This window comes from Melozone crissalis, unplaced genomic scaffold (assembly GCF_028551555.1).
Source record: "Melozone crissalis strain CALT ecotype California unplaced genomic scaffold, PUWL_Pcris_2 ptg000009l_1, whole genome shotgun sequence".
Classification (NCBI taxonomy): Eukaryota; Metazoa; Chordata; class Aves; order Passeriformes; family Passerellidae; genus Melozone; species Melozone crissalis.
In genome coordinates this window covers 11,812,590-11,840,066 of record NW_026535787.1, presented here as the reverse complement: position 1 = coordinate 11,840,066, position 27,477 = coordinate 11,812,590, and the positions used below count along the sequence as shown (strand labels likewise).

General features: G+C 39.6%; 1 protein-coding gene across 2 annotated transcripts in view; it reads right to left on the bottom strand.

The window, feature by feature from the left end:
* The window catches only part of USP25 (ubiquitin specific peptidase 25), an 89,088-nt gene that overhangs the window by 57,293 nt on the left and 4,318 nt on the right, over positions 1-27,477 (bottom strand). For both annotated transcript variants that reach the window (XM_054270327.1, XM_054270326.1), the window contains exons 2-3: positions 10,678-10,755; positions 9,448-9,592 (exon numbers count right to left, since the gene is read on the bottom strand). In XM_054270327.1, the coding sequence (XP_054126302.1) occupies positions 9,448-9,592; positions 10,678-10,755 (223 nt within the window). The remainder of the gene's footprint in view (positions 1-9,447; positions 9,593-10,677; positions 10,756-27,477) is intronic.

Genomic DNA, 27,477 nt, shown 5'->3' with positions numbered 1-27,477 from the left:
GGTAAGTCTTACTGTAGAGGAGAGAGCCCACGTGGATTGCTGAGCACCATTCCAGTCCATCCCTCCTGTGCCCTACACTCTTGCAACAACTAACCCTGCTGTAACAATTCCCTTCTGCCTCCAAGCCAGATAAAAACCTCAGCAGCTCACTCTTGACATGATGGGCTGTGTTTCTCCTTGATCCTAATGTTCTTAACTTTCACAAAGCTATGGGACAAATTTAGGAATACATGTTTTCTGAAATCCCTCTTAAAGCAATACACTTAAATGCATTACTTCAGCTACTGAGATCAATTGCTTCAAGGAACACATGATGAAGAGGACCTTACTTAAAAAGAATACATTAATTGAACATAGTTGATTTTTCCTCCTCATGAAGGAACATGTAACAGTGTTTTCCCAACACAGCCCCAAATTCTACCAGTATTTTGTACCCTGGTAAGCCAAATACTTTCACACAGTTTCATAACAAGTGGAACAGTGTGGGATCTCAGCCCCTCAGGACTGAGGTGCAGAGTGACCGAGACCGCCCTTGGGGGGCTTGGGAGTCCTGGAATGTTGCCAGAAGTGTCTGGTGGCTGGACTTTGATCCTACACAGGAGACGACATCTGTATGAGGATGGGAGGATTTCACTGGGGTGAATGGTGAAGGGATAAGTTAGTTAGAGTGAAACACAGGGTTTAAGATTTCTGTACAGGGGGGTCTAAAGAAGTAAGATGGAGGAATTGGGGCATGTCCTGTTCTTCTTCTTCTTCTTGGCCTCCATCTTCTGTGGTGATGTTGGCACTTTGGGATTGGTTATTACTAAAAGTGCACTGGTTAATAAGGGTAAAAGGTATTGGAGAAAAATGATAAATATTGCATACGTAACTTCGAGTATAAAGATAAGTGACCGCCCCAGGGGCTCTCAGTGCGCTCATGGCTGACAGCTGAGCAGACCTCTGTCGGGCCAAGAGAAAATCTTTTAGATAAACAATTAATAAACACCGAGACCGAGAAAAGATCTGAAGTCCCTTCTCGCCCTTTGAAGCGCGAGCTGTCCAAGGCCACCCCGGGCCTTTCCAGGCCATCTAAACAGCCGTGAATCCGACAGAACAGTTCCTTACTCAACCTAATTCTTTTCTATCCTGTTTGTGCATTCCTTTTCTGAACATATTTAAATTCGATTTCATCTACTGAAAGTATCACATCTCATCATGAAAAAAACAAATACTGGAGAGAAAATGAGCATCCATACTCGGATAAATGGGGAATTCTGGATGGACTACTAACTGAAAACAGCTCTACTACTGCTTTCTTCACCAGCTCTTATACAAAGGATCAAAGACTGACACCCCCATAAACCGCCTTACTTCCTGAGGGCAACAACAACACCCCTGCTCCTAATTCAGGTGGGATCCTACTACACACCACAACACAAATCAGGTCCCCATCAGGCACAGCTGAGCTTTTAGAACAGGTAGGGCCTACAGGAATGTCCATCAGCTGCACAAGACCTTCAAAAAAGCCAAGGTCACTGGTTATCACCATTTCAAGGGTCAGAAGTCTCATTTTCCAAGTCAGACAGACAGAAAGAAAGGAATAATGTGAAAGAGAACTTGTGTGCAATATCAGACAGACATGCACATGGAGCACTGGCTGGTTTGAGCCTCCCTCTTCCAAGGCAAACTTTACCCAAAGAGTTATGAAAGGGACCTGTCTCCAGCCTGGGGTTTGGCCATTGGAAGCTGAAAGGCTCAGGGAGAAAGAGATACAGATTTGAAACTGGCAATTGCTCACAAAGAGAGACAAAAGGCTTGTCAGCATGTTTCTCCTTCCACAGGCAAACCCAATTACTCCAAAGAGCATGTCTGTCTACATTGTGACTGTCCCTAGCCAACTGTATAGACTGTAGCTTCCCCTATTCCCCTGGGCTTTCTTTTTACGGATGCTTCTCATTGGATCAGAACAAAACACTAAACTTAGTATACAAAAATCATTGCCATAGTCACACACGAACAGAAAATGGGATGACCTGTCCGTGCAAAAAGCTGAAACCAGAAAGAAGTTGTAAAGAAACTTTCCTGTTAACACTAGCATCTTCAAAACCTAGTTTTAAACTCAGTTCTGTTTTCTCCAAATAATGGTTGATCTTCTATTTTATTTAGTGGGCCTTTAAAGGGAGCACTCTTACCTGCAGAGTATACTGGGCAATCTGTCCTGGCCTAGAACTATGGAAAACCACTACTGGTATAAAAGCAGCACTTCCTAATTTTATTCTTAGGCTTTCTAGAGTCAGCTCAGATCTTCCAGTGTAACAGAAGGGTGCTTCAACTCAGATGCCTGAAATTCTCCTTCAGAAGTACTAAAGCAATTACAACCACCACCAGCAGAAGTCTCTCCCAGAGAAGTTTTGATAAATATGCTGCCATGCTGAGAGTAACATAATTTGGGCAAAAATACCACCTCAGCCTGGCTCACATGCAAACCCAGCTCTGTCCTACAGCCTGACAGCAGGAGGAGACCAGAAAGGTTGACAAATGAGAGGATCCCCTCACCACACACACACTGCCTATTCTGTTCTGAAACGTGGTGCTTGTGTTGTATTTTCTGTACATTTACAAGGAGCCACACACAGCTTCCCTGGAGGCAAGCTGTATTTCTCAAAGTAGGAATAGTGGTCACAACCCAGCAGCCACACATGCTGATGGACAAGGATGGGATTGCTCTGGTCACGTCCTCACAGAGAGGAATGTTTCTTGAGCAAGTCTCTAGTCAGGTAAGAGTGATGACATTTTCACATGACAATAAAAAAGTTAAATTAAGAAGTCAGTTTCTCTATATGGGAACGATTTTCTAGAAAAGAACTTGATGTAGATGAAAATGAAGTATTTAACAAAAACTCTCCCATTATACAAAAATCTATCTGGATCAACTCTAACTCTCACTTCCATTAAAATATTCAACTTCTTTGCAACTTCTTAGCTCTCTATTTTTTATTAATCTATTCCACCACCTTATGTGTTTAGAAGTTTCTTACCATTCGTATTACCAGAAGTTACATAATTTTAACATTAAAACCCCAAATCTTTTACTTCCATTTGCTTTCTATAAGCAGGTGAGCCAAAACAGTTTGTTTTGGCATGCAAGGGTTTTGGAGCAGACACTATAGGATTCTCTTTAGAAATGTTCTAGCCATACATTGCTCCTGCTCTGCATGAAAAAAGGCAACAGAGTGAAGACTCACTCATAGATATTATCACTACATGTGAGTGGTGCAATCAGTCCAAGTCACAGAGGGCTTATCTAGCATAATTTATGTCAAAAATTACATTTATTAATATCAGCTCATCCATGGTAACCTATTTCAGGAAAGCTTTTAGTTCAGAGCAAATGTAACATAAAAATGGTTTTGACATTTAAGCTAATGTCTTTACAGCTCACACAGTAACTCATTAAGCTGCAACACCTCACATACAACTTGAATCCTAAATCATAAGATAATAAAGACTTCAATAGAAGTCACAAAAGAAGGGTAAGTCTGAGACTAAACTCTGTTCTAAAAACCACCAAAAAAAAAATTAATATATATTACCTTGTCTCCACATTTTGCATTCCTTGGTTATGCACTATACAAATGTACATATAATACATGAAATTAATATAGTTTTCCATTTTTCTCATTTTTATTTTACAATATCTTCATGTTTTACAAATTCTTGCATGGGGATGTTAATGTTGCAGCTATGAGTACTAGAACTCATTCATGAAACTGAGCTGCTGAAGTTTCCTATCTGACCAAACATTACTGGCTTAAGTATGAGTTTGAAGAAAAACAAAAGATATGACTGTCACTCAAAGATTTTATCAGACACACAAGTTTTTTTCTGTGATAGGCTGAAGGATGCATTTCATAAAGGTGTGGGACTAATGCCTCTTGTCCAGATTTAGTGACTTTAACTTACACATGCCAGCTTTGTAATACTCCTCTCATTTAGCCCACAGAACACTTCAGTTCTCACTGGCTCATCCTTGTAAAGGTACTTATTAATTTAATGTCAAATAGCCTTAGAAAATGCAAATATTCTTAACCAGGCCATGACTAGGCAATAAAGTTTGCTTATGAAAAAATTCTCCACAAGTGAAGAAACTTCTCGTCAACAGTCTGGCTTAGTGCATGTGTGTTTATTCAAAGAAAACTAACATTCATAATCAATCATCTGTTTTACTAAGATCTGTATTCTTGGTTTACAATATTATTATATAATAATGTGTCCTTCTGATAGACAAGATTCAGAGAGTTTGACATTGTTTGCAATTCCACAAAATTTTAAGTTGCATATTGAAATTTAGGAAAAATACGAGTGTATGTATAATAAATGCATACAATATATCTATCCCCATAGATCTTCCTTTAAAAAAAATCATCTGTTTACTTAGGAAATTTCTATCATCATTTAAATAAATGGTTCTTACTTGTTTGTTGCCTAGGCCATTAAAATAATTACTGTGTTGTTGACTTGGTACTTATATGAGGAGGAGGCAGAGAGCAGGAACTTCAAACTTAAGTAGGCTGGGAAACTCAGCATGAGAGACAGATCAGAAGTAGCAATTGAACTCAGGGATAAGCAATAAACATCCACAGTGATGCAACAACTTGAACAGGGAGAAAAAAAAATGAAGGGGCAGCCTTGATGGGTTCAACAGAGCAGTGCCAAGTATGAAAATTCAGCAGCAACATTCCAATTTCAACACATAAACAATATAAAAGTTTTTTAAAGGGAGTTGAGACTACATCTGGTTTATTTATTACAAGCAGAGCTAAGCAAGGTCTCACATACTGCTACCTATTCTGTGAAGTTAAATTCACAGTGGTCTCAGGCTCCTAAGGTGAAGATTTAAAGGAATTTATGTGGCTGAATATGCCAATTTTGGTTAAAACTGGATGTGGGGAGAGCACCCAGCACCCCTGCAGCAATTCAGCCAACTCAAACCACTGTACTGGTGCAAGAACTTGCAAATATTGGCCACCACTATCCCACAGCTTCCTCATCTCAGCTGTATTTACAACACCCTGCAATTATAACACCTTAAACTGAAGGCTCCCACACTGAAGGGGAAGGAGAGAGGCAATCATGACACAAAGCAACAAGTCAATCTGTAAGATGAAAAGAGAACCTCAAGGTACAAGACTCCTGACATTTAAAGCGGGGACCTTGACATACCAAGCTGGCAAAACTCCCAGGAACATGGATGGAGATGACACAAATAATCCTTGAAGTAGAAGGAAATGTCATGAAGACACATAGAGATGGCTGAGTTAGGCAAGGTGAGAGAAGAAGCCACTGTCAAATTCTACTGACAGAAACAATAAATGAGCAGCTAGAGAATGAGGACTGACTAGGACTTGTGCCAAGGATCCAGGAGCTACAGCCGACTCATGTTCAATCTGCAATTCACATCATCACAGCACTGAAGAAAATAGGAAGTGTTACACTTCTGTCAGAGTACTACGTGGATATTTATAGAGATTCACCTATTTTTCTGAAGAGCTAAGCTGATGTCTTCATTATAGTTCTGAGTGCCACAGCTCAGGAAAGAAGCATACTAAAGAAGGTGTAGATGAGAAGAAAAGAAATTACAATAGGTATAGGAAATGCATCCAACCTCTTGAAAGGAATTTAGGCTGTTTCATTTAGATCTGAGAGAAGTCTTTTGATACATTGTCTTCAAGCATGCAACATGTCATCTGAGATAAAAGGAGTGAAGTGCGCTATAATTTCCACAGGGGCACACAGGAGTAAAGGACTTAACCTGAAGCAAAAGGGATTTAGGCAAGACACTAGGAGTCTAAAAGTAGGGGCAATGAAGCTCCAAAAGAAATTACCCTATAAACTTTTCAGAGTCTCCAGAATGGAACAGTAAGAAATGTTTTATAAACACCACTTCAGAAGGATGTAGGTACCATTGAGCATAAACTCCACCTGACTGGAAAGGGCTGAGTGACTTTTGAGATATATACAAAGGCTCCAAGTACAAACAGGAAGACATAAAAAGCCAGAAGCCATGAAGTCTACAGTCCTCAAATTGCTGTGTGTGGCATTTCATAGTTACACTGTAATATGCCCTTATAAAAGGGCTTGAAATCTTTTGTTTTGGCTGTGGAATGTGCAATTGCAAAGACTAATAACTCAGTTTTAATGAAAAATAACTGTGTTTTCAAAAGAAGGGAAGGAGAGAATTTGTCTTGACAGCTGTTTCATTGGAACACAACACAACTTGCAAAATACATCTTTTCACTCTGTTCCTTCCTTTAATCCTGGGTTCTTCAAGTTCCTTCAATAATAAGAAGAAAATGGATACATTCTTAGCAATCCAACAGTTCTGTTGTGCAGCCACAGATGAAAACGCACAAAATTACTTCAAATGGGAATAAAAAGGTTTCTAGAGAAATAAAGTGAAAATATTTGGAAGTACTACTAAACTTCTTCTGTTTTTCTTTAAGTACAATGCCTAGGATTTCCTCCACCAAGTGAAACACTGAAATTACCTTGGACTAAAAAAGTGTGCATCTTTTCACTGAAAGCACTTTTTCCTCACAGAGTGCAAGAAAGAAAAGAAAGTCAAAATGTTAAAACCATCTTTGCACAAGGATCAGATTAAGCTTGCATCACTGTTGATGTGAAAATACTACATTTGCAGGTGCTTGCACATGCCATTTTGAACAGACAAAAAGGCAAGCATCATGAGTAACACTGGTTGTGCAAGTCCATCTTTGTTTAACAGATGGAGCAGGTTTAATGAAAACCTATTATTTTTTTGCAGCTGCTGAAATGTTGCATTTGGCAATAAGACAAACCAGGTCTCCTTACACCTCCTACCATCCTGGCTGCAACTCTCAAACCACTTATGACCACTGTCATTTTTGGAAGAGCCACGGCACAATTCTGGCTGTTATGGTACACAGTAACATTTCCATTTTACCCCTTTAACTAAGTAACCACATCAAAGAAATGCAGTCAGTCAAGCTCACATCCCACACATCTTTATGCAAGGAATACATTCAACAGCCTTTGTAAATGGCTGGAGGCTTTCTGTGGCACAAAAGACAGCTCTAGTATTTATCTGTGACTCTCTCCTTCCCAGTTTGGATGCTTTAACTTGGCAGGACCACAAAGCTCGGTGACTCTTAACGTCCCAAGTTCCAAACACACAGAGGTAGTTAAGCAGTAAGGAACAGTAAGGGTGAGTTTTAATTAATTAATGTAATTATACCTATGTGGGATAATAAAGGGAGTCAAATTTGAGAGACAAGATCCTGTCATTAACTCAGCATAGCCACTGAGAACTGCTAATACGTGTTCTTTTGCAGAAGGGAGCAGTGACGGTCAAAGCCATCTGCTGAGGATTTCCCATCCTGTGCCCTTTCACACCCCCTTACATGACAGTGTTTACTAACACAGGGCCCTAAGGCTTGGCATTTTTGGTGCACTGCATTTTTTACATCTAGAATCCAAACAATTACAGGCAAGCACATTACAAGGAAAGGTTTCTTCCAGAAGCATTCACTACAGATCACTACAGGAGCTTGGGGGGGGCTCCATGGTCACACTGGCTTTGACTTTTGTTCTGCTGTAGTGTTCAGTTCTTGCCTTCTAATTCCTCCAATATGATGAAAAGTTCACAAAGATGCCTTTATCTCAAAGTGTTTTCAGTCTAACTAAAATAGCAAAGACTGGCTAAGGGCTCTCATCTTCGTTGCCAGTGAGGACCTGACCAGACATTAAAGATCTTAAAAAAAATTTTCAAAACCTACTTTTCCCACAGCAGTTGGTGTTTCTTGATCACTGACTTGCTGTGCTGTATAACTGTAAGGAACCTGCTTTCAGCCCTCCAGAGAAGAGAAGAGAATCCTGAAATTCACCTTGGAATGTACAACTCAAGACCTACCCTTCTCAATTTGACCATCTGCTATGGGTAATGTGGGCTCTTGCAAATTTAATTCATATCCTTTGTCACCTCATTTCTTCAGTAAGGTTGTACAGCACACTAAGTGACAGCAAAACTAAATACTTCTATTAATGGGATTGCTATTAAATCTAATTAAACACAGACTCCAAGAGAATCCAGCTTACTATTCCCACTGCCATAGTAGGTTGTCAGTACTAGAAACTATGACACAGTGCTGAGTTTGTTCTTAATAGCCTTCATTCCCTCAATGGCAATTTTCTGACACTGAAAATTAAACATGTGGGGAAGGTTGTGTGTGTTTTCTTTCCAAAGGAGTGAAAACAAAAAATACACAAAAAACCCCAAGCCACTCACTACAACTTACTGCATGGATAACACAACTACCTATAATGTACTCAGGACATTTTATACAGGGTTGCTAATAATATCAAGGATTTAAATGCAGTTTTCACACTGGACATGCTGAGAATAAATTCATCTCTAATTAAAAAAAAATTTTTTAAAAGTTCATGTCAAGGCTCTACAGACAAAAGATAATTATACAATTGATAAGGAAATCTAACTAAACTTCTTTACATTGAAGCCACCATGAGCAAAACAAAGGAGGAAAAAAATCCTACTGCAGGAGGCACTAAATAATCCTACTTGTTTAATAAAATCTACATAGATATACTAGATATATGGCCAAAGAACTGCTATATAATTAAAATAATCTCCATCTGCATTGGAAGTAGTGTAAAGTAACTATAGCATCAAGAAACTCAGATTTTACAGATATCAATCCCACTACAAAACTTACTTTGACTTTTATTTCTATGTTATCTCCTATATTTATTTCCAGAATACATTTATTTTTTTCTCCCCATAAAAATTAGTATACACTAAAGCAGAGGATTAGAACCTGCAAGATTCTAATCTTGCAGGTTGTAGGACCTCCTGTATCAATTAAATGAAATTGTTTAAAATTGGGTATATTTAATGCTAATTTAATATATCAAATACCTACTCTTTTAGTACAAAATTCACACTTAACCTCCCATATCTCCCTTTGGGAAAGTCATTCCCGTCAGGGAGGAGCTACTCTTAACAATATTAAGCTTTAACATATCAAGACAAATAATGACAGACTCTTCTCCAATTTTGTTTTGACAGAGGAGTACCCAGCTTTTGCCCTAAATTATTTACTGCATGACCCCAAAACAAAACTTATAATATGGGGGAGGAAACAAAAGGTAAAAAAAAAAGTAAAGCCCAGTTACTCACCCTTTGATCAGTATCATACATATATGTAAAGGTAATGTCTAAAGGTAGCTCAAACAAAAAAAAAGAAAAAAAGCCAAAAACAAACCCCACTGAGATAAGGAGAGAGAGACTACATAATAATCTAAGAATTGATAAGGAAGAATTATCTGCAGATTAATAGTTATATCACAGGCAAGGTTTTATTTCCCATGCCTTTAAACTGAACTTATGAAAAGAAAAGAAAAGATACCTACTGGTGTCTGCCTGGCTGCCCACACTGATGTATCTGTCATTGCCAGGAAGGGCTGTTTGGTAGTAAGTGGCCTCCTCTAGCTGGGGAACCTTGGCATTCTTCGCAGTGAGAAAAGCCACAGCCAGCTCCAGATTACCATTGCTGTCCTTTAAGCATATTAAAAAAAATAATAAAACAACAAGTGAGAGTCCTCTCACCCCTTCTTTAATTTTTCCTAAAAGCAAAGGACACGATTAGCAGCTCCAAATCAATAGGCATCGTACTGTCAGGTAAAATAATAACTCAAAACCAAAGTCTGCAAACTTGAAATATTCTGCATTCGCTATTTTTTAACCAAAAAAAAGATAAAACATCTTATAAAAAAATTGTTTTGTTGGCCTTTCACTTATTTCAGGAACGAAAAAAATACTGTCTTGTAGTGTAGGTCAACCTCTCAACAAACCAGCACATTCACTAGAGTCAGACTAATTATTCTGAAAATATACAGTTTCATTTTTAAAGCCAGAGATCCCAGCTTTTGAAAAGCAGTTGTGCACATGACTTAGGGTAACAACAACTACCTGGTTTTGTGTAGATATATATTTTTAATTTAAATTACTAAATCCTCATATACCATGTATTAACAGCTAATAAGTTCTGCTTGAGGGAGAGAAAACATTTTTAAATGCCTATATATTTATATTTATATAAATAAAATATTTATATATTTGCAGACACAGAACACAGAGATGCCTGCCATTTTTTACTTGCCTCAAAGAACTCTTCGGTGCTGTGAAATAAATTACAATGGTTGAAAAAACATTGAAACAATACCAAATTAGTAAAGGTTGGCAAGTTCAAGCAGTTCTTCATTCTACACAGAGAGCAAGGCCTGTGCATGGTACAAAACAGCCACACCTTGACAAGCAAACACCACCTGGTTCCCCAGGATTTGATCATCTGTAGTAGCACCAATGTATCCCAAAACAATTCACACAAGGTTAATGGCAAGTCATAACAGTCCTGTCTTTGCATTTTTGAACACTTGATTAACTTTTAGGTCAGTACCAAAAGAGAACAAGATTCTATGCAAAGTGAACAAGCAATCATTGGCTTTTTTTTTTCCCTGAAATATATTCAAGTGGGGAAGGGAGAGAAAGGAAGGAAGAGAGGAACAGAGGGTTTGATTTATGGTTTTCACAGGTAGTTAAGATGCATTCAGGTTCATTCAGCTACAAGTCAGTTATCTTACCTTCAGTGCCTGCTGTAGTACCTGGATGTCATTGATACCAGTGATCTCCCTCAGCTGATTTAAAAATGTTTGCTGGTGCTGAAAAGAAAACAGATAATTGAAATAAGATTAGAGCCAAAAACCAGCAAAACAATGTCTTAACAGAGTACACTCCTCCACAAACATTAAAGGCATCTCCATGTGAGGTTTATGCATCACAAAGGGGTAGAATCTACATTACTCAAGTTTGTCTTTGTTTCTGGAATTTGGGCACTTTTTTGGGAATCATTAATTCCCAAATGTAATGATTTTGCATTTTGGTGTGTTTGCTTGGTAAACTTATGGAACATGGGTAAGCTTATGCAACGTGGGTTTAAGAAGCCCATATGAAGCCACAGTTGGCTCTTCTAAACAAATAAAACTCCACAGATTTGGTTTCCAGTGGAAGTAGTGGAAATAACTGACTGAACAACCACCAAAACCAACTTCTTTAACTCCCAGTTATTCTCAACCCCATTATTTCCTTAACATAAACAATTCCTAATCATTCCAAACACAAAACCTGGAAATTCAACTTTGGTCACCACTGAGGTGGTTTTAAGAGAAATACTATAAAAACTCCAAACAAAACAAGTTTCTTGATACTGATACAGAACTTAATGAATCTGTCCAAACTGCCTTCCTAGACCAGCTGAATCCAACCCTCCCAAATCACACAAGTCAGCACTCATGACTGAGTTTAAAGCAACACTTGGAATTAGAAAAAGAACAAGAGGTTCTGGGTCTCTTAAATATTCACCCCATAAGAATTTTGAGGCTTGGTTTTGCTTTACTTAAATAAAAATCTGGTCCCACCCCAGTTTAGAGCCAACAGATGATTCACTCTGGTCATGCTCAGCTATCCCATCACAGAAGCAAAAAGCAAGCACTAAGCTGGAACAATCTTTGAACTCCTGTAAACCATTAAAAGCATCTCAACCATTAAAACCATGAAAAAACAGAGCATTGACCATTGCTCCATACCAACAAATTCAATTGCTCCTTTGGCAGATGGGAAATGGAGAAAAACATATTTGCAAATGGTTTTTCATTTTTATTCTTTGCCCACAACATCCTGAACTCAAAACAGTAATTTTGTCTATGAAAGAGAAAATTTTTGTAAAGTACAGGGTTTTGTTCGCATGACAAAAAGCGTCTTTCCTATCAGGAACAAATAAACATTCTCCTGCTACTCTCCAAATTCATTTCAAAATAGCAACTATAATTGTCTTGCAGCTTCTTCTAAAAGATTTATTTTTGAGCTGAATTATCTGGAATCAAATATTCAAATACCCTTATTCTTCCTTTATCACTGCTTTGTATAGAGGAGGAAATTAAGATCTGCATGAATGCTGAATTCCCCAGTGAGAAATTAACCTGGCAGGCACTACTTCATGCCCTAATAAGTTGAAATAGAAGGCGTATAGTACAGGATGTTTATGAATTACATACACAATCTTCCCTTCATTTACGATCCTAAGAGACACTGCTAACAATCCAATTTGCCTCTTTCTTTTTTCTTTTCCTTTTAAAAACCCTTCTGTTGGCACAAGAAAAGTGAAGTGATGCAGGAAAACAAACTCCCACTCTATCCCCATCCCTCACTCCCTCGTTTGTTTACTCTGTGCATTTCATAGCACTGTACAAAGCCATTACTTGTTTCCCCTATAAAGTTGCTTTCCTGCCCCTAAGCCTGGCAAGAATCAAAGAAATTAAATAGAGTATTTGGGAAAAATAATTACAACAGCATTAAAATTGGCAGCATCAATTCAAGGGCACGACAGTAAAGTGGATTTCTTTTTCTGTTTGCCACCAACACAATGGTGAACAGAACAGAAAATAGTTTCACTGTAAATTATTACAACAACAAGTTATAAGAGATTTCTATATCTTCCATAATATATACAACACTTGGAAAGGCTGATTGGAGGATATTCATCGTTCACAGAGACTGGGAAAAGACAGAAGAGACAGTTTACCAACAAACAATCTCTTAGCAGTTCAAAATATTGGCTGTTAATTTATGAGTACAGCTGTGACTTATAAACTTAGACATCTGTAGTTTCCATCCACATTTCAGCATTCCAGCATAAAAGCTGTGTTTCAAGGCCCCCTTCCCATGGACGTCCACATTTAACAGATCAGAACTGCACCCAGAGATGCTCCTTTCTCATCAAGAGATGATATAAGTCTCTTCTACTACATATATCTAAATGTATAAGTATATAAGCATATCTAAGTATACTTTTATATAAGCATGTATAAGTATATATAAGTATACTTTTTTTAAGGCCAAGAGTTTAAGGTACTCAGCTCCAGAATTTCCAACTGGTAATTAAAAGAACAACACTGAGAATCCATAAGCACCACTGTTAGAAGTGACAGGAATTAAAAGGAAAATTAACAGTTCTCCTGAATACCTTAAATGGAGCTTTGGGGCATTTGTCTGGTTTAGACACTACTGTTTCTTCAGCTAAATGCGGACAAGTTGTCACTAATTTCTAATTGACTTACTTCAAACTATGCAGAAGTTAAATAATGGACAAATTCCCTTTCATGGAGTAATTGACATTATTTCCACCTGATCAACATATTCTTTTAATACTTGCTAATAGACTAACAGATCTTCAGAAAAAATTGTGAAACTGCATAAGGCAGCTAAAATCTCCAACTGGTGGCCTCTTCCACAAATTCACCATCTGGCCTCATCCTCACAGATCTGATGTAACTGCATCCATCATCTTTACTATATGCACTGACCTTTTTTGCAACTGAATCTTTAACTTGTCATTAGTCTCCTTCACTGTTACAATGACAGTATGTTATTACCCATGAAACTGTTTGAACACAAGTAATTCTATTTCTTTTATTACAAGTGGCAGAGCAGGCAACTGTCAAACATTCTCCTCATTCACTATCAGAGGATGAGATTCAATTTTCTTTTTGCTTTTCTTTTCACTTAAGACACTTATGAGACAACTGCAACCACATTCAGAGAGCCTGTAATACTGAATTCCTGATATGACTTTATTTAGTGCATCTGTACTACTTTGCAAAGTCAAAATGGCTAAATTTCATTTGTTTTGAATAATTATTCCTTTAGCTCTGGTTACTGTGGCATACAGAAAACTTATGCTACTAAACTTATGCTACTATTACCCGTGACTGAAGCTTAGAGATCAATTTCTAGTGCTAAGCAATTAAGTCTCTTCTGTATGGTAAGAAATATTTAATACTACAGACAAACTTCTACATATGAAGCAAGCTACCCTCCTTACTCCTATGCTCATTCTGATTACATTTACCCTAAAAGCTCAAGAAGCTCAGGCTAACTTGAGTTGAAGTGACTGTACCATCTATACCCTCAAATGTCTAAAATCACATAGATACAAAAAACAATTATAATAATAATTCACTCACAAGCTATAACCAAAAATACCCAAAAGAGCTCATCCTATGCTAAAACAAAGATAAAAAATGAAGAAGGCAGCAGACAAGTATTTAGAAGTGTCTGAAGTACCTACACCAATGTATGCTCATGAAATCAGGTCCGTGAGGGAAGTTTCAGATCACAACTACCCATTCTAGCATAAAAAAACCTGTTGTATCTTTTCAATGCAGCTCTTTCCTAATTCCCTATTTTTTCCAGCCTTGCTGGAAAAATTTTGAATTATAACTCGCTGTACTTTAATTCAGTTTAATAAGCAGCCTCTCTTTTCAAATGGACATACAAACCAGGTCCATTCTTTCCACTTCAGTTCTTTCAGGTTTGCCCGTACCCACTTCTGTTTGCTATTCCATACTCAAATTCACATGACTGATTCCAGATCTTTTCTCCAGCAGAGATCCTCCAGTTTAGTGAGTCAAGACTCCAGTAATATCTGCAGTGTTAGGATGTATGTGCACATGTCACACACACATTCTCCACGAAGCCTGAACAGCATTTGTCTCAACCCTAAGAAGCCCCCAGGACCTGATCTGGGACACCAGCCCGTGCTGGTACAGCTGCTGCAGGGTGCCCCAAATCCTTGGCCACACTAGGAGATGGTATGGCTGCCCTGGATCCAGCTGTTCACACTCCCCAGCCCCACCACATCCAGCAGCAGTCTGCTCCCTGGGGCTTTCATGCACAAGCTATTCCCAGCCTTTCCCTTTACTCTGGCTCCCTGAGGTATGTAGGCACTGTATCTTCAGGCTTTCAGCTCTTGGAAGATTTTAACTAACAGGAAATTCTCCCATTTTCCTGGATGGAAGCCAAATTTGTGTATTAGGAATGCATGCCCTTATTTCCAAGTCTCTCCTTTTTCAGCCATCTCTGCCTTGCTCTCAGGAAATGCCCAATTAAGATTATCTGGTTTATAACCTCACACAATAGCATATTCAGTAGCTGTGCCAGCACCAGTGAAGCAGAAAAGGATCTGCACTGCTATCAGCTTAGGGAGATACTGTACCCAAATTAGTTCCATGACAGTACTGTAAACTCTGATAACCTCCTACAACCAAAGCAAAAAGCTAAATTACAGAAATGGTTTTTTTTAACAAGGCAAATCTCAAGCTGACTAATACTGAATTACAGTGAAGATAAATTTGGGGGTAAATTAGCCACCTTTTGATCTGTTTATTTTCTCCTCTCTGCAGCTGAAGAGGCACATGTAAACTTGGGCTTTATTCATGGCAACATCCAAATATTTGCATTTGCAACACAACCACTTAAAAAGTCAGAAGATAAAACAACCCTTTTCCATTTCCAAGCACAGATAAAGTTGTATGTTCAGGAATGAATGAGATGATCCAACCATTAGGAGGAGAAAACAGGATCTGTGGCCTCACTACACAGTTCACATTTCAATTATGTACTACATAATGAAAATGCACTAGGGGCACCAAGCTGATTAGAAGCATGGAACACTTCTCCTGTGGGGAAAGGCTAAGAGAATTGGGATTGTTCAGCCTCAGACAGAGATGGCTTAGGGGTAACTTGCAGCCTTTCACCACATGACAGGAGCCTACAAGAAAAATGGAGATTACTTACAAGAGCCTGGAGTGACAGGACAAGGGGCAATGGCTTCAAACTGACACAGAGTACATTTAGATTGTATCATCAGGAAAAACATCTTTACTGTGAGGGTGGTGAGGCACTGGAATAGGTTTTTCTGGGAGGTTGTGGGTGCCCCATCCCCAGAAGTGTTCAAGGCCAGGCTGCAGGATGGGGCTCTGCACACCCTGGTCTAGTGCAAGGTGCTGCTGCTCATGGCAGGGAGGTTGGAGACAGATGATCTTTAGGGTGCCTTCCAGCCCAAGCCATGATTCTGATTCCTGAGGGATGAATACTTTTATTAGAGACAAAAAGAAAGAAAAAATGCAGATGCTGAGAATGGCATTTTGAGTCAGGTCCTCCACACACATCCCATTTTCTTTACTTTCTAGTGCAACACTGATTTATAAGACCTATTTATTGGAGGAAAACTCAAATGACTCTGCACAAATATTTTATATTAAAGACAATTCTAATGAAGCCTGAGCTGCAGAGGACCTGCTAATGGCATTGCTTTCCGACAAGTAGCTAATAAGCTGGTTTCCTCATATGATGCTGCTGTAATGAGAAGAACACTGAGAGCTTAGAGGAATGTAATCCTCCATAAAGAAGCTTTAAGTTTCTGCTACAAACAAACAAACAAACAGAAATAGTTTAACATACAAAGGACAAGCATGCTAAAGACCCTCAATTGCTACTGTGAATATAATTTTCTGCCACATTAATAATTTCTCCCAGGAATAGTTAAAAGGTCCACAGACACTGCTGTACATTACAGCTTCCACCACTACAGATACATTAACCATTTCCTAAATATGCTGTTGATCCAAATAGGCAAATAAAAACTAACTCCTTCCATGAAACCATTGAGCAGAAACACAGGAAAAAACATGCAGTCAGCTCCAGAAGGCTTTGCTTTTCCCAGCTCTCTCAAGATTTTTCTCCATATATGTGCAGAATAAACGTATTTATAAAAATTTACAAATTAGAAAGCGGTTAAATGTATACTTTTTATTTTAAGCACTATTTTGCTAATGCAAAGACCAGGTTAAATCTCTGCACCAGCTCTAAGGTGCTCCTTAAAAGTACAACAGAATGAGGTCCCCTTGCCCAGCATCTGCTATCTGGGCTTCCTTTTGTTAAGACATGAAAAGAGAAACATCTTACATGACATTGTATCCTCTAAGAAAGTAGGTAAAGATATATTTTTACACACACTGTAATGCCAAATGCACCTCAGCTTTGGTTCAGACAAAAATCACCTGTGGAGAGCAAAGGACATGCATAAAGACAGCAGATTTTCAGTCTGGGACTGCTCTGCACAGGCTGCCAAAATCAGGCTATTACAGCAGCAGCTTGTACAAAGTGCAACTGGACTGAGAGCAAAACTTATTTCAAGGTGCAAAAGGACACAGTGTATGGCAGGAACTTTCAGCCAACCACAGCCTAGCCCAAATAAAATTTGCAAGGGGAAAAGGCTTGAGTGCACTATTTAGGTGTGTACACTCTTCTCACAAAAATTTAATTAAGGATTCTACTTAATCATAGCTTTATGTAACCTATATTGATCCTAGACAACACACAGAAAATCCTCACCAAATTTCCACGCTTTTCATGCTTAATTAATAACTTTTCAATGAATTTCAAAGTCTGATATTAAGGTTTCTACTCAACATGAGATCGTTATACATCATCATAGATCATATAAACACTCACAATTCTAAGCCTCATATGTGGCCAAAAAGAAAAATCTTTTTCACTCTCAGCATGTACATTTGTCCTTATTCAAGTTGATAGTTAAAGATTTTGAGATCATATTTTAAGGAGAGGCTTGAGGAGTTTGGTTTGTACTGACACTAAATAAAAGGCAAAACCCACCTCTGACAGTTATTTACATAAAACCACCCAGAAGTTATGAGTCAAATAATCACCTGCATGGGGAATACTCTCACAATGAGCAGGAAAACCACCTGCTCAATTCACAGGGGTAGATTTCAAAATTAGTCTATGAACTGATTTATGAACAATGTTGCTTGATCATAAATGTTTCGAGTTGTTACTGACAGCTAGCCCTAAATGAGTCTCAGGGACAGGATGCTAATCAAGAAAGGATAGCAACCTTAGTACTTACTGAAAACAAAAAGATGTCAGAAATGGAAAATTACCAAGATTTTTGAGGTCTTTTTGTTTTAAACCATCATGATTTCTCCATACTCTGCTCAGCATAACAGTGAGCTTCCCAAGAGTAATGACAGCAGCTCTGAAATTAATTAACTACACTAAAACCAATGAGATCTTCAGTTTCACTTAACTAGACACAAGCTAAACTTCAGGTTGTATTCACTGGAACCACCACGGGAAAATCTGCTTCACAAAAATTGCTTTGATTCTTACACACTCCACTAACTGTGACAGTAATTAGCAAAAATCTCTGCTCCAGTTCAATTTTGTTGAGTAATTACTTACTGGTAGCAGTGGGAGGAGTCTTTTAAAACACCAGCACATATTAGCTGTAAACTACACATAAATTCAGGAGGATTCCTCCAAGAGCCCCTTCATGGACAACAGTGACACAGTACCAGTGGTTCACAGCCCATCTCACCTCAACACCAAGTGACCTGCCAAAAACAAGAACAAGCCATGGCAAACTAAATCCACTGGGGTCAGTCAGAGGCAACATTATACAGATAGAAAGGATGGGAAGGCTGGAGGATGGCAGATACACAGCAAACTGTGTGTCCATAAATACACAAACACAGAACTACTTGGGCAGCAGCTGGAAGGGGCTTGTGGGGATCATCAGCACTCTGCTGAAGCAGGATACACATAAACATATATGAGGAAAGGCTGAGAAAACAGGGCTATTCAGGCTGAAAAAGGGAAGACTTCAAGATGATCCAATTGTAGCTGAAGGGAGCCCACAGGAAAGATGGAGAGAGACTATTTACAAGGGTCTGGAGTGACAGGACAAAGGAGAATGGCATCAAACTGAGAGGAGGTTTAGATTAATATTAGGAAGAAATTCTTCAGTGTCAGGGCAGTGAGGCCCTGGCACAGGTTGCCCAGAGAAGCTGTGGATGCTCCATCCCTGGGAGTGTTCAAGGCCAGGCTGGATGGAGCTCTGGAAAATCTGGTCTAATGAAAGGTGTCCCTGCCCATGGCAGGGCTTTGGAACAAAATGAGCTTTAAGCCCCTTCCAAGCTAGATCATTCTATGATATTTTTCCAATCCCTCCTGGCCACTTTCTGTTCTAAAAGCTTATTTCCTAATTTTTTTCTTCAGTTCACAGATATTTACCATCAGGCATAAACATCCCATTTTACAGTGTCTGACCAGGCAGCCCCACCAAGACTTAAGCCTTCTCCTCACAGGAAAGATTATTGCCTAGTGTATAATTTTACTGTAGCCACTATTAAAAATGTTCAGTCTTGTCTTTCTGGTCTAAAACAACACTTTCATAAGATCCACATTTTTACATTTTGAGATATTTTCCTTTACATCCCAATCACAGTTTAACCAATGACACCACCTCTGGTTCATGTTTGATGCTCCTCACAGTCCTTTCACAGGCCTAACTCTCAAGTGGAAAAGGCAGTCCCACTAGCCCCTTCAAACACTCAGCATATTTATTTTTCTCCAGACATCATGATAGCCTCACCCTGCTCTGCACAACACCAAAGAGCTCCCAAGGAAACACCAAGCTAGCCCCTCACTGTCACTCTGCTGTTACAATAACAAGGGCTACTATTCTAGGAACAAACAAACCAACTCTGCAAATTCCAAGTATCCTCAGATCAGTGGGATCCCAGGCCCTGCAATACAAACAATAACACTCACAGGGACTCTCAGACCACAAGCTGCTTCCCAGGAGTCAGCTGTTCTTCCCAGGCTGTAGCTCCTGCCAGTGCTGGCCAGCCCAGGCTGGTGTTGCCAGATGCCACTCATCCCAAGGAGCCAGTACCACCAGGTTCCACTCATCCCTAGGAGCCAGCACCACCAGGTGCCACTCATCCCTAGGAGCCAGCACCACCACTCATCCAAACCTCTGTCAAACCAGGCCAGGCTCCCAATAACCCATCAGAGAGTCACTCTCTGCATACAGTGATTTCCTGCCAACTTAGTGAGAGAGCCAGAGCTGGGACAAGGGAGGGGATAAGACAGAGACTGCAGAAATTTCCACCCAGTTCAACTGTTGTGGAGCCTTAAAAGAATGAGTTGCTTCTCTGCCATTATTTTAATCCTGTTTTTATCTAGTGAGAGAAACTGATGGGGGAAAAAGCCTCCTGAAGCCCTCATCCTACTCAGGCACTATAACTTACACCAATGGGAGATGAATTAAAAATCTCAGTGACAGAGATGTGGTGCTCCTGGTGCACACTTCTCACAAATGAACATGCACAATCAGACCTGCTCCTGCATGGGCTGAAATGCCATCCACTGCTCTCCACTCCCTGCTTTAGGTGTGCACATCCAGGATTTCATTTACTGCAGCTGTTAATGGCACAAAGATCAAAGTTTCCACTTCACCTCAAACAACTCTGCTACATGCCCTAGGTAAGTGATACCAGGAAGATTTCACCATTTTTCCACACAAAATTCAGCATAGTACAGCAGAGAAATCGTAAATAAAATTTAAATTGCACTTTTTCACAGACAGGTCTGTATTACAAAGAGTCCACTGTATTCAGCAGAAGGGACACATTTGGGGAAAGAGTTCAGCTGTCTATTTTGAATAGGAAGGGGAAAAAAGCAACAATCAAACTTAACAGAAAGCCTTTCAATAAAGGTCTTCCATTTAGTCCAATTTAAAAAAAAAAAAAAGTAACATGATTTCCTACAGAAACAAGCCTTGTAATCACAGAGTAGGCATGTACCCAGGCACGTCTACCCTCCTACCTCTCCAGCTCAAGGTCACCTCCAGCAACTTGGCCTGGCCTCAGGGATCCCCAAAAGGCTCAGCAGCACCCCCAGGCTTCCCAGCACCTTGGCCAGCCAGTGTAGCTCTGATCACACTGCCTGCTCTTGCCCACATCCTGGGCCACAAGAAGTTAGAGGAGACAACACAGAGGGCTTGGGAAGAAGAACAGAGGGGAAGCACCTCCACTCCACTGCAGTGAGGTCTGCCAGAGGTGAACTCATCCCACTGCCTCAGCTGGTCACACCTCCCAACTGTTGCGCATTCTAGGACAAAATTACACCAGGAAGTTCACACAGCCCTATTTGCAGCATTCAGTAAAATTATTTGATGGTTTATCCTGCCCTCCACTAACCACCTACAAAGAAATCATGTGCAGAGACATGTTTTCAGCCTGGGGAGGGGCACGTGGGCATGGACAGACCCAAGGCACAACTCTGCACAAGAATGAGCCTACAGATAACATTAGGCCACATAAAATCTGGGGCAGTGTTTAACAGGTTGCCTGGAAGGTGACAGGAGGCTTGTGACAGCAGTTCCAGCTTCTGGGGAGAGACAAGACAGCCTTTCCTGGTGGGTCAAGCACCAGGCAGGCACTGGCACTGCTGTGTCCCTGTGGAAAGGCCACTGCCACACCACAGCCTGTGAAGGACAGCCAGCAGCCTTCACTTGCATTGGGTAATGACCTCCATGGATGCAGGGCATGTTAGAATTGAAATGAACCTCAAACACAACAGAGACACTGCAGTATTCAAAGGTGTGCTGAGATCTATACCAGGGATCAGCGTGCAATTTTACTACCTCACAATTAAAGAAATAGTAAATTCAGCATTGCACTCCACAGAGGGCAAATGAAACTTTCTAGGCCATTTTCTTTGGTGGAGAAAGAAAGATATTGCTTGAAGTTTGGGGGGCACTTTTTAATGAACCTTATATTGAAAAACACATTTGCCTCACCTCCCACAGAAGCTGAAGGTGCTACATTCTAATACATTTGGACATGGTCTCAAGAAATCTACAACCACCTTGCTGTGTAAGCACTGTTTGCAGTAATTTAGCCCTCCCAGTGTCAGTGGTGTTATACCAAAACTTACTTTCTGCCATCACCACACACCTACCTGAAGCTTCAGAAGCTGACTTGAATAAAAGGGGTGCAAAATACTCCCATAAAAGTTCACATTTTTGGAAAATTACTTGAAACAAAAATTTCAATTCTGTGCTGACTTTTTAGCAGCAGCATTATGCCAGTACATTCTCCATCAAATGACAGAAATGATAAACTCTGACAGTAAAATCTTCAATCCTTTTCTGTTCAGTTAGGTCACAAAGCACTCAGTACCTTCTTCCCTGGCCTCTAACAACTCAGCACCAGCAGGGTGGCACATTTACCAATCACCTTAAAATCAGCCCCAGGAAAAGCTTCAAGGCAACACAGCAACTTAGCAAGAGCTGGAACTGGACAATGAGGAAATCTGTCTGTCTTCACCATCAACAGAGCTTACCCTGTAGACCTGCAGGCTGTACCAAAAAGGCATCCTAGGCAGCTTCAGGTGAGGGGACAACTGTGGTCCAGACATGGCTGTCACAAGAGATATTCTGTGGCTTTCAGCACTAAGTCCCATAAAACACATGCAAGACCAGAGAGAACTTTTAGAAGTTGCCAGTAAGCTGTCAGTTATTTTTAAATTCCAAACCAGTAATGGGATTCAGACAGAGAAGATTTAATTCTAGTACCCCATTAAAAAATGTTATAACCTTAGATGCTAGAATTAAATAAAACTTGCCCATTACTACCACCAAATAATTAAAAGATTCTAAAGTAAGTAGTGGGAAAGTCTCTAAATGAAAAAAAAACCAAAATCCTCAAGCAGGTGGGAAATTACATAAGAGATACAAGCAGAATTTGAATAAAAGTACCTGACAGACAGGAAAATAGGTAATAGTAAGAAGGGAAATCCCTGTGCAAGCCATCTCTAAAGCTATTTAGCTTTTAAAAAAAATCATATTTACAAGCTTAAAAATGTTCTGATATATTTTCCCACAGTTCTATATCAAAACAAAGCAAAAGTTAAAACCTGCAAAGTATAAGAATGCTTTCTTAGTCATAGCCTAAAATTTCTGGGATACAATAAAGTATTCAGTCCTCTAACCAGGCCATTTATACCTATGCAGTGTAAAGTGCTAGGGGGAAAAAAGAAAAGGACTTTTCCAATAACTGTGGTCCCAGGAGAAATTTCTGTTTCAAAGTAACTAACTTTCAGAAGAATAAAACAAAACCAAAACCAAAAGGGAAGTGGAGTAGGAGTCTGTTCCTGCCACCTCCTCTTCTGAAGAGGACGAAGAACACCATGTGCCAATGCACACCCAGTCTTTTCCAGATGCTTACTTTAAGGCACTCTCACAGCACACATCTGAATGCAAATTAATATTATTTTCAACCTCCATGTGACACTCTTCTTTTTTTTCCAGCTTAAACCCAGTAGAAACACAGCTAAATTCAACTTTTCAAAGTGGCTTTATGTTTTAATGGAAATTTGAAAATCAGAAAGTGTAATTTTTGGTTTGCAAATAGGATAGAAATTTCAAGCACAGGTATCTGACTTTCCTTGGAGTCACACAGTTATCACATAAAGCATGTGTGACCTCAAGCCTACCATTTACTATTCAACAAAAGTAAAAACTGGCAGGAAATACAGCTGCATAAATCACAATCCAAAAGTTTTACACCTCAGACTCAGACCCTAATTTTAAGTGAACATCCTCTTCTAAAGGGAGCCCTCTGGAGTTTGGGGTACAACACCAGAGAAATTATGACAATTGGCAGGATGAAGCCACAAAAGGATAGAATGCCATCATATCATGTGCTTTTATTTCCACAAATTCTGTGTATGGTAATATACAAGGGTCAATTAGATTTAAATAGCTCCAGACCATGCCTTGCAAACACTAATGCCTCTCTGACAAGCTTTTATTAAATACATTGTTCTGTCTACCTCTGCTTACTGTGAAGCTAAAAATATCCTTTCACCTTACAGCTAAAAAGGCTGTAGTCAAGGATATTTTAAACACAATCTCCATTTTCTTGACATCTAGACTTTGATAAGCTTGACTGTTGCCAATTATTGATAACAGAAACATTTTAAATTAAATATTGTGCAGAGTATATTTTTTCAGCAAGAATCCACCAGGTAAAATAATTCAAAAACCAGCTATAAACAAAAGCATCAAGTCAAAGCTGGGCACCTCAGAATAAAACTTGTTCAAATTTGCATACCAATATTTCTTTAAATGCCCTTAAAAAACGAGTGGTTTACATACACAAATCTGTGTCAGGTAATGTTTTCAAAGTTAATCTAGTTGCATTCCAGCCTTTAAGCTGTTCCACATCACATGTCCTTTGGATTCCACCTCTCTAACACCCTTAGAAGGAGAGATACTTTTAAACTGTGGATACTCAGTGGTGCTACTGCTCACAACAATGCTGTCCCTGTTAAGTCCCATCACCAGGTAACACCAGGTTTCAGGGAAACTCTCATGCTGATGCCTTTCAACATGCTCCTGAATTTCATCCTTTATGGCAAAGAAAAGCTAATGACATTTACAAAACAATGAAAACCACAAAATACAGCAGAAAAAAAAAAAATAAATCAGTGCCTTCTTAAATTGCAAAGTCTAGTCTGAATAAATTATTTTCATTGTGATTTTCAAATGCATAGAATGAATGGTGCTACTAAATACATGGGAAAGCCACCCCATAATTAAACAAAGGAGAACTCAGAAAGCCTGTCACCAACAACTGAAGTCATCAAAGTGTCCAGCTCATGATATTTTGTGTCAATCTGTCCTTTACACCATCTTGAAACACAGTTCTTCCTTTACAGCATTATCCAGCAATCTCAACATTTTGAGTCAATGTTGCTTAACATTTCACTCAGCTTAAAGCCCAAACCCTCAGATTCTGCACAACACCCCCAGGGAAACTCCTGTGTAGCTCAGTATGCTAAAACCACTCCTCTACCAGAAGCTAGAGCCCTGTGAGTGTCAGCAGGAGTCAGCACACCCCCACAGCCACTCCAGAACACAGACTGGGGTACCAGCCTCAAATACTGAGGCAGGGAGGTGTAAACCTCTGCAGACAAGAGATACTTCATTCACTTCAGAAAAATGGGGTGTAACAGACAAAGGTGCTATGGACAGGATCATTCAAAAAGAAGTTTCATGAAAATTTCCCACGACTGGTCTGTGGAGCTCTTAGTCAATTGCAAGTTTTGAACTCCTACAGAAATTTATCAATGAAAAACTGCAAACGCTGCAGTACAATGAGAGAGAGCAAACTGCAATGCTGGAAGAAAGCAACATTTTAGATTTACCATTTTACCACAGCACACGCTACAGCTGCTCCCAATTTTACCTGCAAGCTTGGCTGAGGTGTGCAGGCACAATACAGCTTTTGATAACATCTATATTCAGCACAGTATTAATGTAAAGTAACATGGAAAAATCCGACACGTGCTGTTCAGAACACAGTGTTGCCAAGGTAAGAGTTACAAGTGCTCACAAAAAACAGCAAGAGGTGGCATTCCTCAGCCTGAGGAAACAGGAAAAAGTATTTCCTTTAGCTTGGCACAAAGCCTGAGTTTGTACCTTTAGTTGGCACAAAGCCTGAGTTTGTACTATCATGCAAGGTAAGCTCTGCAGGAAGGCATCTCACCTCCTCATCCTTCCTTCAGCCCCACAGCTTTAGCATTCTCTCCCTTTTTAAATAATAAAAGGAATGAGCTTATAGAAAGCTTTTAACTTGCATGGTTTTGCAAGCAACTTACTCCTGTGATTCACAGTATCAGTTTTTCCCTATTAATTATGCTTGACCAGCCATTAACCAGAACACTGAACATATCACAGTCCCAAAGGGAACGGAGGGAGCTTTTATCCCATGTATCTCACACTCAGCTCCCTGGCAGAAATCACACCTGAGTGACATTAGAGTCACTTGACTACTGAAACTGAATTTTCACTCCAGTCAAATATTTTCCACTCACGGCAGATGTTGACTTCTTTAGCAGCACCCCAACTGATAAAGTGTAATCATCAGCTAAGAAAAGCCATCTTTATTTCATTATGTGAAAAGAAGACTGAACTCTATCCTGAATTCACAAAATCCTTTTGAAATACATTGTCACAACAGCCTCTCCTACGTTACTCACCTAATACTCTTAATTTGTGATTTGAATAGTGATGTTACATTGCTACCCCAGGCACAAGTCAACAGGCCCCTGCTGAGAACCTGAATTCTTTCATTTAAAGGTGTCCCTTTGCTGACTGAAGACCATCACATTGGTAACTTAGTCACCAGGGTTTGATGGGCAAGTGTAGTAACAACAGAGCCAGCTAAAAAAACCCTAAGCAAACAAAGGAAAAAACAAAACAAAACAAAAAATCCAAAAATGAACAAATAAAAAACCCTCAAACACCTATACACACACAACCCTTCACTGTGACTGAGGCAATCTCCACCCACTTTTAAATAATCACAGTGACTCTCACAAGAGAACCAGAAAGTAAAAGCCATCAGGATACTTTCATTTCCCAGAAAATCTGCTCCCACATCTGTGGCTTTTCTACTCAGAGAAAGTAGAAAAGACTTCTCTCTTTCAGTCAGGTCCCAGCAACTCACACACACATCCCCCTCAGCTTTTTAAGAGCTCTGTTCCCTAAAAAGAACAGAAAATCAATTAAAAAAAAACCAAAAACACAACCAACTAAACAAAACTGAAAATTCAGGCCTTTAAAGGAATTTATTCCTACATGAATACATGTGACTGAAGACATAGCTCTTAAGCTTTTTGCTTACTCTTTATGCTGTGGAATACCAGAAATGTCACATTTGACTCTTGACCTGCTGGGAATTGAAAATCAGTACCTCCACTGGAGAAAGTGAAGAACAATACTATTTTAATACATCTTTAGGCACCTCAATAATCCCCCTGTCACTGGCACTGCCAGCAATGGCTGTAAGGGGGTGACTGATGCAGCTCCTTAGACAACTCCTGGCACAGCTGAGTGTCAGAGACCTCTCTGGTGGTCCTGCAAAGATCAGGGCCCAGCCTGAAAAGGGATTCTCCAAGTCCTCTGGGGCCTCAGGCTGATTTACCAGCCTGGCCACTCGGTCCCCAACACCTGTGACATCCCTCATCCTCACCATTCACATCACTGGAGCTACAGAGCCAGCTTCCAGGGACTGGAAAAATGGGCTGCCAACTCTTGGATGGGTCCTTCAGAAGGGAAATAGAGAAGATTTAGCCAGAAGCAGAAGAGAAATTCCATCTTTTGTTCTACCTTTCATTCCCCTTCAGTTACTCAAGTCCACGGACACCAGCTAAACTCACAGAAATAAGGAGATGCCAACCACAAATATCTTCTCAGGCACAAGAGTGTAAGAAAGGCAACTGTTCAATTACCCTTCCACTTATCTTTATGAAGCACTTTTTAAAGTGTTAAATACTTTTCTATTTTAAGACATGGGTAATTTGGTTTTTTTGACCTTTTCATAGAAGTTGATGGGTTTTACTACCTTTTGTAGCTGCTGCTCATAGTAGCTGTGAATACAGAGTTATCCTAAAAATATTGAGGGGAGAGGGGAATGTGTGTAAAAGATTTATTACAGATATTTTAAAATAATACTACCAAAGCTTACCAGGAAAATCTATAAACTTTCATATTCTGAAGCAGTATTTTCCCTTCAAGGTGTGGACCAAAAATATTTAAAGACATTATTTCAGACAAATTCTAATGCTAGTACTATACTTGTAAACTCCTGCAAACACAACCAAAA